We start from the raw sequence: 20953 nt of genomic DNA on the forward strand, positions 1-20953 counted from the left end.
CCTATGGAGGGTCGCTTGCTCACAGTGCCGGCGTGTGTCACCGAGTGTGGTGTCGGGCGTGGCTGTGGCTGTGGGAGCCCTGCGGGCGGGCGTTGTGAGTCACTTGGTGTCAGTTGTGTGGTGTGACTGTGTGTGCCGGGGCCCGTTGCCGTGGGTCGGGGTGTATCCTCGTGTCTCGTGGTGTCTGGGTGTGGCTCCGGGGAGGCGTGACTTCCACGGCCAGGACCGTTGTGTGTCTGTGTGTGACTTTATCCACGTGGACGCACGCCTCTTCCTTGCTCTGGCCCAGACACACCCCAGCCCCTCCTTAGTCTGAGCAGGGGGGGCTCGGGAGCCTCCCCTCTGCCCAGGGGCCTCCCCAACCCCTCCCCGCCCTGCCCCGCCGTCACCACCTCCCAGAGGGCACAGCTCTGTGCCTCAAAGCCAGAGCCCCAGAGCCAGCGGGGCAGTGACCTGCAAGCCACAGTGGCTGCCCTTTGCGTGCTGCGAGGTGGGGGACCCTGGGCAGGAAGCTGGCTGGGCCCCAAGACCCCGGGGGCCATGGGCGGGGAGCTGCTGTCCGGCCTGGGGGCCCTGCGGCGGAGGAAGCGGCTGCTGGAGCAGGAGAAGTGGCTGGCCGGCTGGGCGCTGGCGCTGGCGGGCGCTGGCATCGGGCTCATGGTCCTGCACGCGGAGATGCTGTGGTTCGGGGGGTGCCCGGTGAGTGCTGGCTGGCCTGGCCTGGGGGAGGAGGCGGCTGGGCTTCTGTGTCTGAGGGAAGAAGCACAGGGGTGGACCTAGAGTCTGAGGGAGGTAAGGGTTCGAGGGAGAAGGCTGGGAGGGGTCTGCATGCTTGGGTCTGAGGGGGATGGAGAGGTTGGAGGATGCATATCTGGTCTGAGAGAGGAGGCACCAGCAGCTGGGACTCCTGTCTGGGGGGAGGAGGCATTGAGGGCTGGACCCTGGTGTCTGAGGGAGGAGGCTGGGGGCCTAGGGAGGTGTGTGTGGGGGGGGGGGGGGCGTTCTTCACAGAGGGAGGGAGAGGGTTGTCTGTGTGTCCCTGTCTGAGGTGCAGCCTGAGAAAGCTAGGTCCTGGCAGGCTTGGGGGTGTGTGAGGTGGTTAGGGGTGAGGTAACCGGGGCTCTCTGAGGCTAAGTAGGAAGAAAGGGCTCCCGTCCTGGAAGGAGGCGGCTCCCAGGCCTTATCTGGGCGGGAAAGTTTCCCCAGAGGGAGCCGGGCCGGGGTGGGGGAGGGAAATGGAACCAGCACCCCGCCCCCCTCCATCTCCAGGGAGCTCAGTCTTCCAGCCCCCAACCCCTGGTCTGATGTGTGGTCTGGGGGTGGGTGAGCAGGAGGTAGTGGGAGCTGGAGGTGGTGCTGAGGGAGGGCAGAGGTTGAGGACCCCCGTGTTCTGCAGGGGAGAGGGGGGCGGTGGGCCGAGGCACAGGTGGGGCGGGAGGGAGACAGGTCAGAGCAGGCGCTCGCTCAGCATTCCAGCCCCTTCCGGGCAGAGAGGGGGGCTGGGAGAGGACACAGGTCAGTGCCACTGCTTGAGGACAGAGAATTGCTCAACAGGAAAGGAGGTGGAGACCTGTCTGAGGGGGGGAGGTGGAGACCTGTCTGAGGGGGGAGGGCGGAGTGGCACCTCCAAAGGGGGCCTGCCTGATCTGATGACCAGGAGGATTTGCAGGGGACAGAGGACTGGGGGGAGGGGAGGGGGCGCTGCTCTGAAGGATCTCGAGTCACAAGGAAGGTCAGGGCAGGCGGATCAGGCTGTGGGCAGGAGGGGGTGGGGTGCCCGCCGCGGGCCATGCCAACAGGAAGCATGGCTGGAGGGAGCTCGCCAGCCCGCCACTCCCACGCTTGGGCACCCGCCCAGCAGGGAGGCCAGGACGCGGGGGCCTGCTGGGCGGGCAAGGGCCCAGGGGGGTCTTCCTTTCCCTCTGCCCTTTCCCACCTGCCAGATCCCAGCAGTGGGACCAGAGGGGGGCGGGGAGCAGCAGCTCTCCGAGCCTCAGTTTCCATACCCCCTCCATGTGCCTCCTGCTTCCTGGGGGGAGAATTGGGGTGGAAACTCCGGGGAGCACAGGGAAGTGAGAGGGGAGCAGGGGAAGGCAGGGACCCTCAGAAACAGCGAGAGGAAGAGGCACAGAGCAGGGCGGGGGCCTGGGCTGAGCGGACAGGGGGAACAGGCAGAGACTCACCTGAGAGCCAGACTGTGGACTGGGATGGACTCAGGGACCCACCAAAGAAAAGGGTTCAGGGGAGGAGCACAGGCCTGGCGTGTGGGAGGCCCTGACCAGCCCTGGCCCCCTCCTCGCCCCCCCCCATCACATACTGTGTAGCTTGGGTACACCCCCAGCACCACCCCAATGACCTCTCTCCCAAAGAAAATACTCATAATGATAAGGAAGCCTCTAAGAAAAAAAAAAAGTTCAAGGGGATCAGGGAGCTCTGAGAAGGATGAAGGAGTGGGGGAGGGCTGAGGGACAACAGCACCATTGTTCTGGGGGGGCTGGCCCCCTGGGGCAGGAAACTGGCCTCTTCCCCTGCAGGGGTGGGGCCCTGGCCAGGCTCTAGGAGCTGGCAGCGTCTTAGGAGAAACAGGTGCCTGGGCTCATTCTGGGAGCCCAGGGGGGCCCCTCTGCTGGTCAACCCCCTCCAGGCCCACCTCTGTCCCTCTCAGCACCCCCCATGTCCCCCCTCTCCTAGAGAAGCCAGCAGTCCCAGTCCCTCCAAAACTCTCCCTCCAGAATTCGAGAGCCCTCCAAGGCCTTGCCATAGAGGGAAAAAAAAAAACCCTCCATGTTAGGGGTGACCATGTGCTTCTGGCCAGATCCACGCTGGGCCTGGAGCCTGGAGCCTGGGTCGGGTGGGAAGGAGGACAGAGCAGCAGAGAGGGAGAAGAACTATCAGGGAGCTTGCTCAGAGCTGGGCTGGGTCCTCCTTCACCCCAGGAGGGCATTCGTTTTGCAGGCACTTGAGTGCTACTTGGGTCCCCGGGAATTTGTTGGGGAACTTGTAGTTGCTTTTGCGCAGGACCAGATAGGTGGGAAGATAGCTTAATATCTATTTCCAGTGTCCCACCACACACACACACACATACCCACACACACGCGGAAGCGCGCACACACACACACACACACACAGCTGAGAACCCAGAGGTCTGGAGCCATACAGTAGGGAGGGTGCTTGCCTTGCACTTGGCTGACCTGGGTTCAGTCCCCAGCATCTTATCTGGCCCCCGAGCATCACCAGGAGTAATTCCCAAGTGCAGAGCCAGTAGTATCCCCTGAAGCATTACCAAGTGTGATCAAAAAAGCCAAAAAAAAAAAAAAAAAGGAATGGGGGGGGGTGAAGGTGTCAGCTTAACCCTAGTACTGCAAGCAAGACACTTGCCTTGCATGTGGCTGACTCAGGTTCAATCCCCGTCACCCCATATGGTTCCTCTATGGTTCCTCAAGCCCCACCAGGAGTGATTCCTGTGCACAGAGCCAAGAGTGAGCCCTGAGCACTGCCAGCTGTGCCCCCCCATAAGAAGAGAATGGAATGTGAGGGCCTGGAGCCCCGGATTTGCTTTCTGGCACCACGTGGTCCTGAATTGGGAGTGACCCCCAAACTATGAGCTGGGGGTAGCCCCTGGGCACCCTGGGTGTTACTGATATGTGTTCTGAAGGGTAAGGGGACAGCAGGTAGGGTGTGGGGGTTGAGAGAGGGAGGGGATCCCCAGGTCTGCAGGGGACAGGAGTCCCAAGTTTGAAAAATGAATAAATAGAGGGAATGGGAGATTCAAGATTTCCACTCTGAATCCGGGGTCCTGGAACAGGAGGTCCCCCTGACATCTGGGTCTGGGGTATGTGGTTGGGAAGAAAGGGGTACCCTCCCTGACAACCAGAAGATGGATTTTTGGGGGGTGGATTAGGTTATACCTCACAGTGTTCAGGGGACCCTAAGCAATGCTGGGAATTGAACCTGAACCGGCTGCATGTGAGGCCACACCCCCACGTCCCCTCTTGGGTGCTAGGAAGATGGTTTCCAGACTTTTGCTGAACAGAGATATCAGGAAAAATGGGGGTTGAGGGGAGAAGGGATGGAATCTTGGAACTTGGGAACTGTGGGGGTTGGGACTAGAGAGACCGGGGGGAGTCTCACTCCTCTCCCCCCTCCCAGCAGTGGGCCCTCTACCTGTTCCTGGTGAAATGCACCATCAGCGTCTCCACCTTCCTGCTGCTTTGCTTCATCCTGGCCTTTCACGCCAAGGAGGTCCAGGTAAGCGGCCCCACCCGCGCAGTGCTCCCCTCAGCCCCAACTCTGCCTGCCGCCTCACACTTTCCACTCTTCTCCACCTCCCCGGCTGAGTAATGAGAATCTTCCGCCAGAGATCCACACCCTCCCTCACCCGTCTGGTCAAGGCAGGCAGGCAGACAGGCAGACAGACAGATCAGACAGACCAGCCTCCCCAGAGCAGCCCCCTCCCTCGGCCCCCCGCAGTCGCCTGGGCTCGCTGCTCTCTGCCTGCCCCCCTCACCTCCAGACGCTTAACAGACCCCGGTTCCTGGATGGCCCTGGGGGGCAGGGGCCCCCAAACTCCAGTAAACTCAGTTAACGACCTGCTCACCCACACCTTGGGAACCAACCGTGCTTCCCACCCAGACCCAGGAGCCCTCCCATCCACACCCCCCCCCCGCACCCCATCCCTCTGAGAGGAAAGCGGGGTGCTATTGACTTCCTGTGGCAGTGCTCCCCTCCCCTTCGGCCAGTGCCCAGTGCACCAGAGAGGCTCTGTCAAAGGCACATGGTCACTAACTAGCAATCCTGGGACAGGGAGCAGCCCCAGGCTGGGGCACAGCACTGCCCAACCTCAATTTCTGCAGCTGGGAAATGGGTTGATCACACACCCAAGCCTCCTGTTGTCCCTGGCAACTGGGTCCAAGTCTGGGAGGCGCCCCAGGGGTCCCTGGGCGTGGCTGTCAGTCAGCATCGGGGCGGTGGGGTTTTGCCTGTGGGGGGCCGTGTCACTCAGTGGGCGGCTCCTGGATTGAAATGGAGCCCCCAGCCCCAGAAGCGGGGAAGGATATCTTCCTCGGGTCCTGCCCTGCTCCCCACCCTGCGGGCCCCGCCCCCCAGCGCTATCGGCGCGCGTCCCGGTCCGGGCGGGCGGCGCCCCCCTTATCTCCCGGGCACAGGCTGGCCTCGGCCGTCTGACCCGCGAGTGACCCCCGCATCCCCTCCCGCCCCAACCCCCCGCAGCTGTTCATGACGGACAACGGGCTCCGGGACTGGCGCGTGGCGCTGACCGGGCGGCAGGTGGCGCAGATGGTGCTGGAGCTGGCGGTGTGCGCGCTGCACCCCGCGCCGGTGCAGGGCCCGCCGTGCGCGCCCGGGGCGGCCGCCGCCGCCTGGCCGGGCTTCCTGGACCAGGGCGAGGCGCTGCTGTCGCTGGCCATGCTGCTGCGCCTCTACCTGGTGCCCCGCGCCGTGCTCCTGCGCAGCGGCGTCCTGCTCAACGCCTCGTACCGCAGCATCGGCGCGCTCAACCAGGTCCGCTTCCGCCACTGGTTCGTGGCCAAGCTGTACATGAACACGCACCCCGGCCGCTTGCTGCTCTGCCTCACTCTGGGGCTCTGGCTCACCACCGCCTGGGTGCTGTCGGTGGCTGAGAGGTGAGGGCGCGTGTTGGGCGCGGGGGCGGGGAGCGGGCCCCTGGAGCACCCGGAGGAGCAGCGGAGAGGCGCCCACGTTCGCCCTGTACGGTGGTGTAGGTTGCAAGCAAAGCCCGAGGAAAGAGCAGTGGCCAGAGCCCTAGAGCAAGCTTCAAGGGCGAGGATCATGCTTGAACATGCAGGAATTCCAGTTTTTTTTTTCTTTTGGGTGTGGGGGGGGGGGTCACACCCAGTGGTGCTGGTGAGTTATACTCCTGACTCTGCGTGCACTCAGGAATTTCTGCTGGCGGTGCTCAGAGAGCCAGATGGATGCTGGAGATCAAACCCATGTTGGCCTATTGCAAGGCAAGCACCGTCCCCGCGGTGCTATCTCTCCAGCCTGGCTCCCCGGTTCTATCCTCCTACCACATGGTTCCCCCAAGGAGCCCCCTGAGCCATGACCAGGTTGGAACTTCTGAACACCAGCAGCTGTGGGCCCCCCTCAAAGAGAGCTCAAGCTCTCCCCCTCCCCTACTTACTTCCTCCTGCTCCCCCAGATTTGAGATTTGTCCTCATGTTCATGCAATAGGGTAGAAGGAACGCAGAGCCCTGCCCTCTCCAGCCAGAGTCCAAGGAGCTCTGTGACTTGCAGGCCACCAGCTGGACAGAGTCCGGCCTTTTCAGATCATTTTTCCGTCTCTGTCTCAGAGAGAGGAAGAATTTAGGGGTAACCCTAGCCACAGGGGTAATCTGAAGCCAGTAGGTAGGGGTGGGGGCAGCAAGCTACCTAACAGGGAAAGGTCCCAGGAGCACCTTCACCTGGAGGGCAAGATCTGCCACAAGATTCTTTCTCTTACTTTCTTTGCATTTTATTTGCTTGGTTTTTTGTTTTGGAGCCACACCCAGCGTTGGCCCTGGCTCTGCACTCAGGAGTCACTCCTGGCTGGGCTTGGGGAATTCTATTTGGTGCCAGGGATTGAACCTGGGTTGGCTGCATGCAAGGCAGTCACCTCGATCCTATAGCATTTTTTGGCCTATTTTCTTGTTTCTTCTTCTTCTTCTTTTTTTTTTTTTTATCCTGGTTTTTTGAGCCACACCCAGCAGTGCTCAAGGGTTACTCCTGGCTCTGCACTCAGGGATCACTCCTGACAGTGCATATGGGCATATGGGGTGCTGGGGATCAAACCCAGATTGGTCTCATGCAAGCAGACAGCCTACCTATCCTCTTTTTATTTTTAAAATTATCTTTATTTACCAAGGAGCGATAGCACAGTGCAGCCGGCCCAGCTGAGCCTGGTTCGATTCCTCTGCCCTTCTCGGAGAGCCCAGCAAGCTACCGAGAGTATCTCGCCTGCACGGCAAAGCCTGGCAAGCTACCCATGCGGTATTTGATATGCCAAACACAGTAACAACAAGTCTCATGATGGAGACGTTACTGGGCCCGCTCGAGCAAATCGATGAACAACGGGAGGACAGTGATACAGATACCAAGTAGGTGGTATTTCTGTTTTGTTTCTGTTTTGTTTGGGGGCCATAGCAGTGCTCAGGGGCTATTCATGGTTCTGTTTGTTTATTAGTTTTGTTATTTTGGCGTCACATCCAGCAGTGTTACTCCTGGCAGTGCTCAGGGGACTGTATGGGATGCCGGGAATCAAACCCAGGTCAGCTGCCTGCAAGGCAAGAGCCCTCCCCATTGTATTATCTCTCTAGCTCTTACTCACAGTTCACTCCCAGAAGTGCTCAGAGCACCATGCAGTGCCATGCTGGGGATGAAACTTGGTCATATCTCTCCGGTCCCATGCAATGGGTTCCAGGACGAGAAGAATTCTAGTGCCTCTCTTGTCCCATCTGTCTCATGTCCCACCTGCTTCACACTCCCCCAGGACATTCTCATTGTTGTTTTTGTTTTGTTTGGGGGCTACACCTGGTGATGCTTAGGGCTTGCTCCTGGCCATGTGCTCCGGGATCACTCCTGGTGGGGCTTGGGAATCCAACCCAGGTCAGCCGTGCTGGAGACAAGCGCCTCCCTGCTGTACGTTTGCCCCGTCCCCTTTCTCATTTTTGTTGTTATGAAGCCCCTTCCTGGAGTGGGTTGACTGTGTCCCCAGTGAGAAATGGGTCAGGATGAACAAATGACCCAACTAAGCCTCTGTCAACGTGTGTCATTCATCTGACACACGAGAGGCTGCGGAGGCAGTCACTCATACATAGAGACCCATGATCCTGAATGAGCTTTGTAGTGTGTGTGTGTGGGTGTGGGTGTGTGTGAGCGCGCACGCTCATGCCTGTATGGTATATGCACATGTGTGTACATGTGTGCATGTGCGTGTGTGTGTGTGTACAAGTATGTAGGGGGATTCAGTAAACCAACAGTTCATCCACAGCTTAGGAATCTGAGATGTCTGGGGTGCTCACTAAGAGGGTCTGTCTGTAGATCCTGGCAACAGGGTTCGAGTAAGGCAAAGTCCGGCTGGGGTGGGGAGGGGTCGCAGTCCTGCCAGACTGGGTAGAGACCCACTGTGTGATCTACAAAGAGCCACTTGAAGACCACAGAGCATTTTAGGTGGAAATTAGAAAGAGGACCAGAGCCATAGGACAGTGGGGAGGGCATTTGCCTTGAATATGGCCAACTCAGGTTTGATTACTGGCATCCCATATGGTCCCCTGAGCACCACCAGGAGTGATTCCTGAGTGCAGAGTCAAAAGCAATCCGTAAGCATCACTAGGTGTGGCCCCCAAAAGAGAGAGAGAGAGAGAGAGAGAGAGAGAGAGAGAGAGAGAGAGAGAAAGAGAGAGAGACGGAAAGAGAAGGGAGGGAGGGAAAGAAGGGGGAGAGAGGGAGGGAGGAAAAGAGGTAAGGAGGAAAGGAAGAAGGGAAAAAAGAAGAAGTGCCCGTCTCCGCCCCTACCCCCTGCTTTTGACAGCGTCTGGAGTGCACTTTCTGGGTTTCTGCACACACATGTGCCCCACCCTAACCCCACAAGCCCATGCTCGGAATACTGTTTCCCCACCTGCTTCCTGACAGCCAGTGGTTTGTGGGGGATTTTGTTATTTGTTTGTTCCTTTTTTTCTGTTGGTTTTTTTCTTTGGGGGGGGCCATACCTGGTGTGCTCAGGGGACCCTTTGTGGTTACAGAAGGTGGAACCTGGGTCAGCTGTGCCAGGCAAGTGCCTGAGCAGCTGTGCTGTTTCCCCAGCGTCCCCCCCAGAGGCTTTGGAACTGGCAGGATGTGGGTTCCAATTAGCTCCCCAGGTCACAGGTTCTCAGAGGCCCCAGGTGTCCTGGTGCTTTGGGACTACAGGTGTGTGTGTTCATAAAGGTGTCAAACACCAGTGGAGGGGCTGGAGAGATATCACAGCAATGAGCACACTTTCCTTGCATGTGGCCAATCTGGGTTCGATCCCTGGCATCCCATAGGCCCCCCTCCCCGCACCGGGCAGCCAGGAATGATCCCTGAGTGTAAGCCTTGAGCACCGCTGGGTGTGGCCCCAAAACAAAAACAAAAAACAATTATCAGGGGAGCCTCGGGAACAGCAGGGTGTCCCAACAACGCCCCCCATTCCTCCATCCCTGCAGGCAGGCCGTTAATGCCACCGGGCACCTTTCTGACACGCTGTGGCTGATTCCCATCACGTTCCTGACCATCGGTTACGGGGATGTGGTGCCAGGCACCATGTGGGGCAAGATCGTCTGCCTGTGCACGGGGGTCATGGTGAGTGCACGGCTTCTGGGGAGCCTCTCCAGCGGGGCCGCCGGCGTCACCCTGCACCTGTGAAGTGGTGCTGGGGATCCAGCTCTTGGGTCTCACACTTCCCCTGGCGTGGGCTCTGCATCCCCAGGTCCCAGCGCCAACTTTTCACTGAGCCCGTGCTCTGTGGCAGCCTCTGCCCTCAGCGTGGGCCGGTGATGGCTGCTGGTGTCCACAGTGACCCCGGGCAGCCAGCCCGGCTTCCAGAGAAGGAAGATGAGCTGAGGAGACCGTTGCTCCTGGCTAGATTTGGGACTCCCCATCCCACCCCATCCTGGGAGCCCATGTCCCTGATGCTCAGTGGCTCTAAGTGGCCAAGGAAGGTGTGGGGGTGGAGGAAGCATTGAAGAAGGATTTGGGCTCAAACTTATTGGCCTCTTACCTCCTTTTTGGGGAGGGGCGTGGAGATCACATTCAGGGCCAGAGAGGGGGCACAGGAGGTGAAGCACAGGCCTTGTACACAACCGCTTTAGCCACTACCCTGGTTCAATTCCAATGTCCTACATGGCATCCCACCCCCACCCCTTGCCCCCAGCATGGCCAGGGGTCACTTCTGAGCTCGGAGCTGGAAATAGCCCCTGAGCACTGTTGGGTGTGGCCCAATCCCCCACCCCCACATTCACTAACCCCCTTGGAAAGGTCCCTTCTTGAAGTGACCAGAAAGCGCCCTCCCCACCGCGCCTGAAGCTCTCCCACCCCTTGGGTTGCTCCAGTGCCCCCCCGCCCCATACCACCTTCCCTGGAAGACTGGTCTGAGGTGAGGAAGAGGGGGCAGGTGTCCCCGAGTTGTGTGTCTGAGGGAAGGGAGAAAGGTCCAGGGCTGGAGTGATAGGACAGCAGGGGTGGGGGGTGGGGGTTTCCATTCCCCAGCATCCCATATGGCTCCCTGAACCCGCCAGGAGTCATTTCCTGAGTACAGAGCCAGGACTAATCCCTGAGCATCGCCAGGTGTGGCCCCAAAATCAAAAACAACAAAAAAAGAAAGAGTTTCAGTTCAAGGAGATGGGAGAGGCAGCAGGAAGAGGAGGGACCGCTGAGGATCTGGGGAGGAGGGAGAGCAGGGATAAGGGAGGGGTAGGGGACCCCCCCACTTGGTGACCTTTCAGCCACAGCCCTGCAGCAGGGAGTGGGAGGGGAGGTTGCAATCAGCCCGGACCTGTCCTGCCTCGCCTCTCTCCTTCCTCTCCCCACCCCCTGCGTGCCCATCCCCTTCGCTTTGTGGCTCTTGTCATCCTATTGGGTGTCACCCACTCACTGGGCTTCCAGGGTTTGCCCACCTGTCTGTTCTGGTGGCACATTTGGTGAGGGGCAGGGTAGGGGCCGCGGGAATCAAGCTTGAGGCCTCACATGTGCAAAGCACCCCGAACCATCCCCCCAACCTCCAGAGTGAGGACATGGTGTGGCCACTGTTTGCCGGCTTCCCCACAGCCAGCCTGGGTCCCGGCATCTGTCTCTGTGCCTGTCTGTTTGTCTGGCCCCTCGCGGTGTCCATGCCCAGCCTCTGGGGCTGCGGGGAGGGTTCCGGGGACAGCGGGGGTCACGGCCAGGCTCCGTTCACAGGGGGTCTGTTGCACTGCCCTGCTGGTGGCCGTGGTGGCCCGAAAACTGGAGTTCAACAAGGCCGAGAAGCACGTGCACAACTTCATGATGGACATCCAGTACGCCAAGGAGGTGAGGAGGGCGCTGCCGCCAGAATCCCCGCCCCCACCACGAGTCCCGCCCGGCCCTGCCTCCCCTGACACTCTGCCCCCCAGATGAAGGAGTCAGCTGCACGCGTGCTGCAGGAGTCCTGGATGTTCTACAAACACACACGCAGGAAGGAATCGGGAGCCGCCCGCAGGCACCAGCGCCGGCTGCTGGCTGCCATCAACACGTGAGGTCCCAGTGTCCCACGCTCACCTTGCTCTGCATGATGTGTATGTGCGTATGTGTGCGTACGTGTGTGCATGTGTGTGTGTGTGTGTGTGTGTGTGTGTGTGTGTGTGTCTGTACACGAGTGTGTCAGCAGGATGCTTCACCGGGCTCATCGAACAGGGACTGTCCTGGGTCCTGGCAATGGCTGGGGTCTGTGGACAGGACCCCTGGTCTCTGATGGGTTCTTGGGCTCCCTCTGCCCGCTCTCATCTTTTAGTCATTTTTCTCATGGCACCGAATCTCCATGGACCTCTCCCCTCATCCCATCTTGCCCCAGAACTCTGGTCCCATTTGGGACCAGGAATTCAGGGAATTGACCCCCTGCACCTTTCTCCCCAGGTTCCGCCAGGTGCGGCTAAAGCACCGAAAGCTTCGGGAACAAGTGAACTCCATGGTGGACATCTCCAAGGTTCGGGCGCCCCCAGGGTGCAGGGGAGGGCTGTGTGTGTGGAGACGAGACCGACAACAGGGGTCGCTGGTAGGCCGGGCACCCCCAAAGCCTGTGTCTGAGTGAAGATTGCAAAACAGGGAGAGGTGCAGAGAACCAAAGTGCGGCACCTGAGAGATAGTACAGGTGTACAGAGAAACAATGCAGGCATTCAGAGAGATGGTACAGGCACTCAGAGAGGTGGTACAGGCAGAGATGGTACAGGCACTCAGAGATGGTACAGGCAGAGAGATAATACAGGAATTCAGAGAGATGGTACAGGCAGAGAGATAAAACAGAGACTAGAGAGATGGTACAGGCACTCAGCACTCACCTTGCATATGGCTAGCTCTGCTTTGATCCCCAGCACTTCATGGTCTGGGGATTGCCTGGAATGACTGCTAAGCTCAGAGCTGGGAATAACCCCTGAGTACCAGTGGGTGCTGCCTAACCCCCAATAAGAGTGTATTGTGTATTTACGAATGGGCCGCGGCCCTCTATCTCTCTTGCCATCCATGTTCTGTGGTCTCAGGCAGCTTCCCCCACCCCAGGGAGGCCGATGATGAACGGAGGACGAAGGAAGTAACAGGGCCAGGCTGGTTGGTGTCAGTTACAGTTTATTCCATTCCCATCTCCATTCTCTTCTGATTCTCCTCCTGCTTCTTCCTCCTCTGCTTCTCGTCCCCATTCTATTTTATTCTCCTTCTGGATCCCCCTTCATTCTCCTTCTCGCTCCCCCAGCCCATTTTTACAGCCAAGTTAAAACCCAAAGCATGAAGGGTTGGGGCTTATACATAGGTGTGGTCACAATCAACAGAGGTAAAGTCCTTCCTTCAGGGGAAGCGTCTTCTATTACAGATTTCTCATCCAGCAGGAAGACCCACCCAAGAGTGGAATCCCACGGGTGTGTTTCTCCTCTCCTTGTAACAAACATAATATTAATCATTTTGTATGGACACAGTAAGAAATACGTTAAGCTTATAGGATGGCTCTCCCGAGGCTATCTCACTATAGATCTCAGACTACAGTGCTCAGGCCAAATTCCTAACCCTAGTAGGGTCCTAGTCTTATTGTTACTGTTTGTATCATGACAGCATTTGTCCATGAGCATGCTCTTATTGTGGCGCTTTGGCCTGGCCCATTTCAATGCCAGGGTAGCTCACAGCTTGCCCTGGGTCCATTCAGTCCCTCGTCGGGACCCTGCTTTTGGGGTGCTAGGAACTAAGGGAAACTGAGGCTTAAGTGAAGAAAGCAGATGCCTGGGAGTGAATATTATTCGGAGCCACTTAACTCCCAAGTTACAAAAGCATAATATTAACTGTCTTCCTGTGTCTATACAAAAAGGGCATTGCTTTAAAATAAACTATTCAAAAGACATAAGGAGAGGTAAAAGGTAAAGGTAAAGGTAAAGGCCCTCCCGTTGATCGTCGATTTGCTCGAGCGGGCCCAGTAACGTCTCCATTGGAGACTTTGTTGTTACTGTGTCTGGCATATCGAATACTCTCGGTAGCTTGCCGGGCTCGACAGGCAATTATTTCACTCATGAATACAAGTCAAGTGTCCTTAGAAGATCTGACCTTACAAGTTAACAGAGTCTGATTAGGGGGAAAAGGTGATAGACAGGTTGGGGAAGAGAGCACAGAGAAGTTACAGATAAGCACAGAGGAATGGGAGTGACTCGGGAGCACTGTGATGGGTGTAATTGATAAACCTAAGCTCCCTGTGGCAAGGGAGAAAGGACAATATCCTACAGTGTATAATATTTAATTTTGAGGAGGATTTTTTAGGGACTTCTCCTAGGCAGTGCCCAGGAAACGCAGCACCCGGCTTGGCAATTCCATCAAGAAAGTGGGCAGTTCAGTGCAAAGGCCTTGTAGGGCAGGGGTGGCCAGGGTCACCTGATGGTGCTCAGGGGCTCCCATGGCTGCACCCAGCAGTGCTGGAGGGTCCCAGGTTGCCCCAGGATCTCACCAGGGGCAGCGACCTGCAGGGCAAGTGCCTGCATCCCTTCACTCTCTCTCCCGCCTGGGATTCGGTTTTGATACTTTTATTGGTTTTTTTGTTTTTTTGGGTTTTTTTTGCTTTTTGGGTCACACCTGGCAATGCACAGGGGTTACTCCTGCCTCTGCACTCAGGAGTCACTTCTGGCGGTGCTCAGGGGACCATATGGGATGCTGGGAATTGAACCCGGGTCGGCCACATGCAAGGCAAACGCCCTACCTGCAGTGCTCTCTCTCCAGCCCCTTTATTGTTGACTGTACATGTGGACGGATATAAAGTTCCTTCCAATGCCAACTCTTAGGGTACATTAACAGCAGAACAAATTGACAAATGGAACTCCAAGATAAGTTGCAAAACCAATGAAAAGGAGGAATCCGCCGGCTAGGAGAGAGGCAGCTTTGTTTCCAGGGCGCTCAACACGGCGGCCTCAGGGAGGTGGGCTGGGCCCCAGGTGCCCATGAGCCACCTCCCACTGGGTCACGGCCAGATCCTAGGAACAGTGATGTCAGGCCCCACTGGCCCTTCGTGTATCCGGTGCCCTTTGCTTTTCTTTTTCCTCCTTTGACCACAACAAGTCAAACAGTGGCCCTTGGCACTGGGCCACAGCAAACAGTTACAGACATGGGTCCTTAAAGCTTGTGACCACTGGTGAGAAGCAGGGGCCGGACCCACCTGATATGCTGTAATGGGCAGGTGACCATTTCACTGTGTTATTTTTTCCCCTTGTTTCTTGAGCCACACCTGGCTGTGTGCATAGGAATCACTCCTGGCAGTGCACAGGGACCATATGGGATTCCAGGGATGGAACCAGGATCGGTCACCTGCAAGGCTATCACTCCGGCCCCAGCATTCTGGAAGATTGATGGCACCCCCAAGAGAATTTCCGAGTGCGTTTGGCCTAGGGAGGTGGCTCAGCCAGCCAGTGCTCAGGCTTTGCTTGCTGGAGTTCCGGGTTCCATGCCCACCTCAGGGGACCACCCTGCAGGGGGTAATCTGGAGCCTCTGAGAATTGTGAGGTGTACCCCCACCCCCAGCAACACCAACAAAATAATCCAGAGGATTCCGGGCCTTTGGAGGGTGCTCACTCACTTTCCCCACTGAAGTTGTGAAGTGTTTCACAACCCCAGCCCCCTCTGAGAGGCAGCCCCAGAGCTCTAGGGGTTCAGAAATGAAGTCCTCGTCAGAGGCTCTGACCTTTGGGGCTCACTTCACCGCCCCTGCCTCAGTTTCCCCAACTGCAAACATGTGAACATCAGCCCCCATCCCCCAAACCCCCATCCAACTGTGCCTTTCAGAAGTACAAAGCAGAAGTGAAAAGCACCTGGAACTCCAAGATAAATGGCAAAATCAATAAAAAGCATGAATCTGCCAGCCGGGAGAGAGGCAGCTTTGTTTCCAGGGCACGTGGCACAGTGGCCTCGGGGAGGTGGGCCGGGCATTAATAATGGCTGGGCATTAATAAAAGGTTAATTTACGACTCTGGACTGCCGAGCCAGGGATATAGTTCAAAGGGTTGGAGTGTATCAAAGTGATAGTACAGTGGGGAGGGCGCTTGCCTTGCACACCCTGAACCCAGGTTCACTCTCCAGCATCCCATAGGGATCCCATAGATCCCTAGCAATCTGTAGGGTCCCCAAGGCCTGCCAGGAGGGATCCCTGAGCACAGAGCCAGGAGTGAGCCCTAAGAATTGCTGAATGTGGCTAAAAAAAATTTTTTTTAAAGGTTGGAGCATATACCTTGCATTTGTGAGATCTCAAGTTTAATCCTGGTACTCACCCCCCCAATATCTCTTAGAGTGCCCTTGGGGGTTCTGAGCACTGCTGGGGAGGCCCCACTGAGAATGAATAAGGGCTGGGAATGTGGCTCGGTGAAACACTTGTGTGTGTGAGGCCTTTGGTTTGATCCCCAGTGACAAAAAGGGAAAAAAAAGAAAAAGAAGGAAGGAAAGAAAGAACGAAAGGAAGGAAGGAAGGAAGAAAGAAAAAAAGTAAAGGGGGTGGGAGAGCAAGTGAGAGCGATAGTATAGCGGGTAGGCCCTAGCATTTGTTCTGTACGCAGGTTCAATTCCCCGCATCCCCTATGGTCCCCCGAGCACAACCAAGAGTAATTCCTCACTGCAGAGCTAGGAATAAACCTTGAGCAAGCACTGCCAGGTGTGGACCCAAAACAAAACAAAAATATTTAAGGGGTGAGAGAGATGGGACAGAGCTTCAGGCACTTGCCTCACGTGCTGCTAAGCCTGGTTTGAATCCCCAGCACTGCATATGGTGTTCTATCACCACCAGGAGTGACCCCTGAGCACAGACCAGGGTGTGGTCCCCAACCAAACAAAAATAAACAGGGTGAGAGAGGAGGGTAGGCCTGCATGTGGGAGACCCAGGTTTGATTTCAGCACCCAATGGCTCCCTGAGCACCACTGGAAGAGAATCCCCTGCCCCCCAACAGTGAGTTGGGAGTAACCTCTGAATATAGTGGGATATAGTTCTGAAACCGAAGCCCAAATAAGATAAGAATCCTGGAGGGGGATGGACCAGGTCAATAGTACAGAGGGTAGGGCACTTGCCTTGCACGTGGCTGACCTGGGTTTGATCCTGGCACCCCATAGTATCCCCTGGTCTTCACCAGCAGTGATCCCTGAGCACAGAGCCAGGAGGGATCCCTGAGCACCACCGGATGTAGCCCCCAAACCAACAAACAAGAATTATGGAGGAGCCCTGCAGGTCCCTAAATGTGGGCTCCACCGGACGGGAGGGGCTGCCGCAGTGCCCTGAGCCCACCCCTCTCTCCAGATGCACATGATCCTGTGTGACCTGCAGCTGAGTCTTAGCAGCTCCCACCGGGCCCTGGAGAAGCGCATGGACGCGCTGGCGCTGAAGCTGGACACGCTGACCGAGCTGCTCGGCTCCGCCCTGAGGGTGCAGCCACTTCCAGAAGCCAACCAGGAGGCCACGTAGCTGGTGAGGGGCCAGGGCGGGGGGAACCTCCTGGAGGAACAGGGCTACAGCCGGGCTAAGACGTGGGGGGCAGCCAGGGGACGCCTCCCCCACCGTCTCCTGCACACTGACCAGCTGGAGGCAAAAGTTCAGGTTCAAGTGTGGCTGGATGGTGCAGGAAAGACACCCCTGCTCCTGCTCGGGGTCCGGTCTGGATACATTGTCCTATGTCTGTACCCCAGACTCTTGGTGCCAGCTACTCCCGCCCTTCTACACACGCCTGTTGACCCTGACTTCACATCCGTGTCCATCCCCTGGCAATTTCCCGACGGCCTTCTGTCTCCGCAGGACACGTGGAGGAAGACTCAGGATGGAGGTTCCAGCTGTTCTCCTGCTGCCCATGAATAAAGCAGCTGCCGGGCGAGGGGTGCAGGGCGCTCCCCGCTCCCAGGGCTGGGTGGGTTCATGACAGGGGACACTGGCTGGCGGAAGGAGGTGGGGGGAAGTGGTGCCCATCATGCCCAGGCCCTCCAGGAAGAGACCTCACTCTGTTCTAGGGGCAACTCTGGCCTCTGCTGGAAGTGGGGGCACTTGGGGACTGACCCCCAAGGTAGGGGAGGGCTCGGATTCCAGGCTCCAGGGAGGCCTCAGTGACCGCTGGCCGGCAGAGCTGAAGGAACCAGGCCGGCAGCCTGGGATAGGGGATGGGCTCCTACCGAGCCCGAGGACATTTGGTGGGGAGAATGGGGTGTCCCCCAGTTTCTGTTCTCCTACTTTGTAATAAATGTTGAACAAAGGCCACAGGCTCTGCGTCTTCCTCAGTGAGCTCCACTGCAATTGCAGGCGGCTAACAACTGCCCCAGCCAGCCTCAGCGTCCCCATCTGTCCCACAGGCCAATGAGTGCTTTTTTCCCCCCCTTAAATTAATTAATTTTGGTATTTTGGGCCACACTTGGCTGTGCAGAGGGCTTATTCTTGACTCTGTGTTCAGGGGACATTCCTGGTGGTGTTCAGGGAACCATATAGGGTGCCGGGGATCGAACCTGGGTTGTCTGTGTGCAAGGCAAGCGCCCTCCCGTCTGTACTATGGCTCTGGCCCCAGTCACTTGACCTTAACCCTCTGCACAATGCTAGATCTGCGACTAAGGCAAGGACTCTGAATTCATTGTTAATTTGGGGAGTCACTACACCCTGCAGTGTTCAGGGGCTACTTCAGGCTCTGTGTCCAGGGCGTGCTTGGCGGTGCTCAAGATGACATGGGATAGAACCAGGTTTGGGCCGGATGCAAAGCCAAGTACCTAAACTCTCTTACTGTCAAGGGCTTTGAATTCCGACTGATGGGAATGGTAGGGAAGGTGGTGGCAAATCCTGTTTCTGTCACTAGCTATGTGGCTCTGGACAAGCGTCTTCACCTCTCTGAACATTTCAGCTCACCTGTATAAAAGGACTGCCCCTGAACTCCAACACACACAGTTAAGATTAAAGCGGGGGTAGGGGCCAGGGTGATAATGCAGTGGGGAGGGTGCTTGTCTTGCACACGATCAACCCAGGTTTGCTCCCCGGCATCCCCTAGGGTCCCCTGAGTACATCAGAAATGGTTCCTGAGTGCAGAGCCAGGAGTAAACCATAAGCACCACTGGGTGAGTCCCCCCTCCCCCACAAAAAAAAGAATTAAAGCAGGGGTGGTACAGATAGAGACAAAGGAAGAAGTCAAAACGCAAGCTACTTCATCTTTCTATCACTGCTTCTGATGCTCAGGGGTTACTCCTGGCTCTGCACTCAGGAATTACTCCTGGCAGTGCTCAGGGCACCACATGGGATTCTGGGAATTGAACCCGGGTTGACTGTGTGCAAGGCAAATGTCCTACCCGCTGTCCTATCACTTCCGTCCCAGTAATTCACAGTCTTACCAGAACTGAGAGGACAAAACGCCCTCCGGGAGAGTCACAGGAGTCGCACACCACCCCCACAGGCCACTTTCACATGTGTTGGGATGCAGACAGGAAGAGGGAGTGGGCACGGGGTGGCGGATGCCCTTTTTAGAAATTGTGTCCATTACATGCTCACCCCCAGGGACAGACGCCTCCAGGCTTCCCGGAGTCCAGTCCCCACACCGAGTCCTGCCCCCAGCTTGCCCACATGGCTCCGGGTCTGGAACCTGAGTATCACTTCCCAGGGCCTGGCGTCGCGGCTGATTCACCTGCTTCCGTCCGGCTTGGGGAAGCCCAGGCCCTGTGCGGTTGTCCTTGCTGCTGGGCTATCTTTGGATTTCCTTAACAGAACCACCAGCCCCACCCTCCTGCCCGGCTCACCACCCACCACCAGACCCACCACCTGCCGAGGAAAGGCCCAGGGAACCTGAGGGGCCCTGGAGACAGGCCCCATGCCTGCCCTCTGCAGGCGGCTGTCCCACAGTGCTGTGGGGACCCTGCCAAAAGGACTCCTTTACTTCCCCCACCCAGACTCCATCAGCTGGCAAACTGCCCCCTTCTCAGACCAGGAGGCAGCTCAGTGGCAAAGCTCATGCCTCACATGTGTGTGAGACCTTGGGCTTGATTCCTGGCCCCACAAGAAACCAAAAACAAAACAAAAAAACAACTGGGGCTGGAGAGAGAGTACAGCGGGCAGGGTGCTTTGCTTGCCTTGAACGTGGCTGAGCCTGATTTGATCCCTGGCACTCTGAGCCTCAAAGGGAGAAATCCCTGAGTACAGAATCAGGAGTAGGCCTGGAGCACTTCTGGGTATGTCACACCCCCCTCCTGTCCCTCCCCCCGCAAAAAAAAATATAAATAGGGGCAGGGACGTGGAGTGGGAGAATCCACACATAAGGGCCTGTGTTAGACCCTGGCACAACACATACACACACACACACACACACACACACACACACACACGATAAATAGTAGATCACTTGGTAAATGGTGTTCAAAATTCCCACTGTGAATGCCCTTTAATCCAGCAACTATACTCAAAATAAGGTTTTATTTACTTTTATTATTAGTTTTTTGTTTTGGGGGGGGTCACACCCAGCAGTGCTCAGGACTTACACTCAGGGATCACGGCTGGCAGGGCTCAGAGGACCATGTGAGAAGCTGGAATAGAACACAGCAAGTGCTTTACCTTACTATTCACTATTGCTGCAGCCCTGAAACAAGATTTTATAGTGGTCAATTCTATCATAACACACACCACCAGGCTTTTGAGGGTATTAGCCACAGCAGCAAACGTTGGAGGCCAAAAATTCTGACAGGAGTGGAAGTGATAGCACAGTGGGGAGGGCGTTTGCCTTGCATGTGGTTGACCTGGGTTCTATTACCCAGATCTCATATGGTCCCCCCAGCACTACCAGTAGTAATTTCCTAGTACAGAGCCAGGAGTAGCCCCTGAGCATCGCTGGGTGTGACACCCTCCCCCCCACAAAAAGAAGAAAAATCAAATGTTCCAGCAGAGCTTAAATAGGCACCCAGAAATGGTTAAATACAGAATAGTACCACACCACTAAGGGCAAAGGCAATGATGTGTGTCTGATGCCACCGTGTCACCATAGGCAGGCTGCCCAGCGCCAGGGAAACATGGACTCGCCTAAGAGTGAGACAGGCTTGGGTCTGAGTTCAGCTCTACGGTCTCCTGGTTCTGGCGCCCTCTGAGTTCCCTTTCTCCCAAAGACTTGTTTTTCACATCTGTCTGTTATGCGGGGCAGGGGTATGGTAGGGGAGATGTATGTAAAACAGGACCTGAGTGACTGAGAGGTTGTTCTTTGGGCCGACCGCAGGCTTCGCACACAGGAAACCCAGGTTCAATTCCCAGCACTGCATGGCCCCTCAGAAACACTGGGAGTGGCTCCTGCCCCCAGCAAGGGCCTGGCGCCACAAGATGTGGCCTGAAAAAAACAATATGAATGGAAGAAAACAGAGAGGCATGGTGGTGGGGGGGGGGGGCAGCGAGGGCTGGGGGGATGGTCCAGAGAGATAGTACAGCTGGGAGGGCATTTGCCTTGCATACAGCTGACCCAGGTTTGCCACCTGGCACCCCATAAAGTCTCTTGGGCCCTACCAGAAGTGATTCCTGAGTAGAATTAGGAGTAAGCCCTGAGCACTGCTGGATGTCACCCAAGAACCTGACCAAAACCAACCAACCCAAAAAAAGGCTTTGGAGGGCCTGAAGTAGTCCAGAGGTAGGCCTTTGCCTTCCATGTGACTGAGCCGGGTTCAATCCCCGGCACCTCATAGGTCCCCTGAGCACTGCCAGGAGTGATCCCCGAGCAGAGAGCCAGGAGTAAGACGTGAACACCGCTGGGTATGACCCAAG

The 20953-nt window shown here is 57.0% G+C and overlaps 2 protein-coding genes across 2 annotated transcripts in view; one reads left to right on the forward strand and one right to left on the reverse strand.

Moving 5' to 3' along the window:
* The window catches only part of LOC130044373 (zinc finger protein 45-like), a 203019-nt gene that overhangs the window by 61603 nt on the left and 120463 nt on the right, over positions 1 to 20953 (reverse strand). The window lies entirely within an intron of this gene.
* On the forward strand, positions 460 to 16991 carry KCNN4 (potassium calcium-activated channel subfamily N member 4). The gene is made up of 9 exons (XM_056137105.1): positions 460 to 699; positions 4153 to 4248; positions 5230 to 5642; positions 9198 to 9333; positions 10930 to 11040; positions 11124 to 11242; positions 11623 to 11692; positions 16502 to 16669; positions 16888 to 16991. The coding sequence occupies exons 1-8, from the start codon at positions 541 to 543 to the stop codon at positions 16664 to 16666; spliced, it is 1269 nt and encodes a 422-aa protein (XP_055993080.1). The 5' UTR covers positions 460 to 540; the 3' UTR covers positions 16667 to 16669; positions 16888 to 16991.

Source organism: Sorex fumeus, unplaced genomic scaffold (genome assembly GCF_029834395.1).
Source record: "Sorex fumeus unplaced genomic scaffold, SorFum_2.1 ptg000122l, whole genome shotgun sequence".
NCBI classification, from domain to species: Eukaryota; Metazoa; Chordata; class Mammalia; order Eulipotyphla; family Soricidae; genus Sorex; species Sorex fumeus.

Bases quoted from the DNA above. Each gene is read 5' to 3' on its own strand.
- KCNN4 (XM_056137105.1), top strand. From the start codon at position 541: ATGGGCGGGGAGCTGCTGTCCGGCCTGGGGGCCCTGCGGCGGAGGAAG. The intron at 11,041-11,123 runs GTGAGGAGGGCG...TCTGCCCCCCAG, and splicing joins ACATCCAGTACGCCAAGGAG to ATGAAGGAGTCAGCTGCACG. The intron at 11,693-16,501 runs GTTCGGGCGCCC...CCCTCTCTCCAG, and splicing joins CCATGGTGGACATCTCCAAG to ATGCACATGATCCTGTGTGA.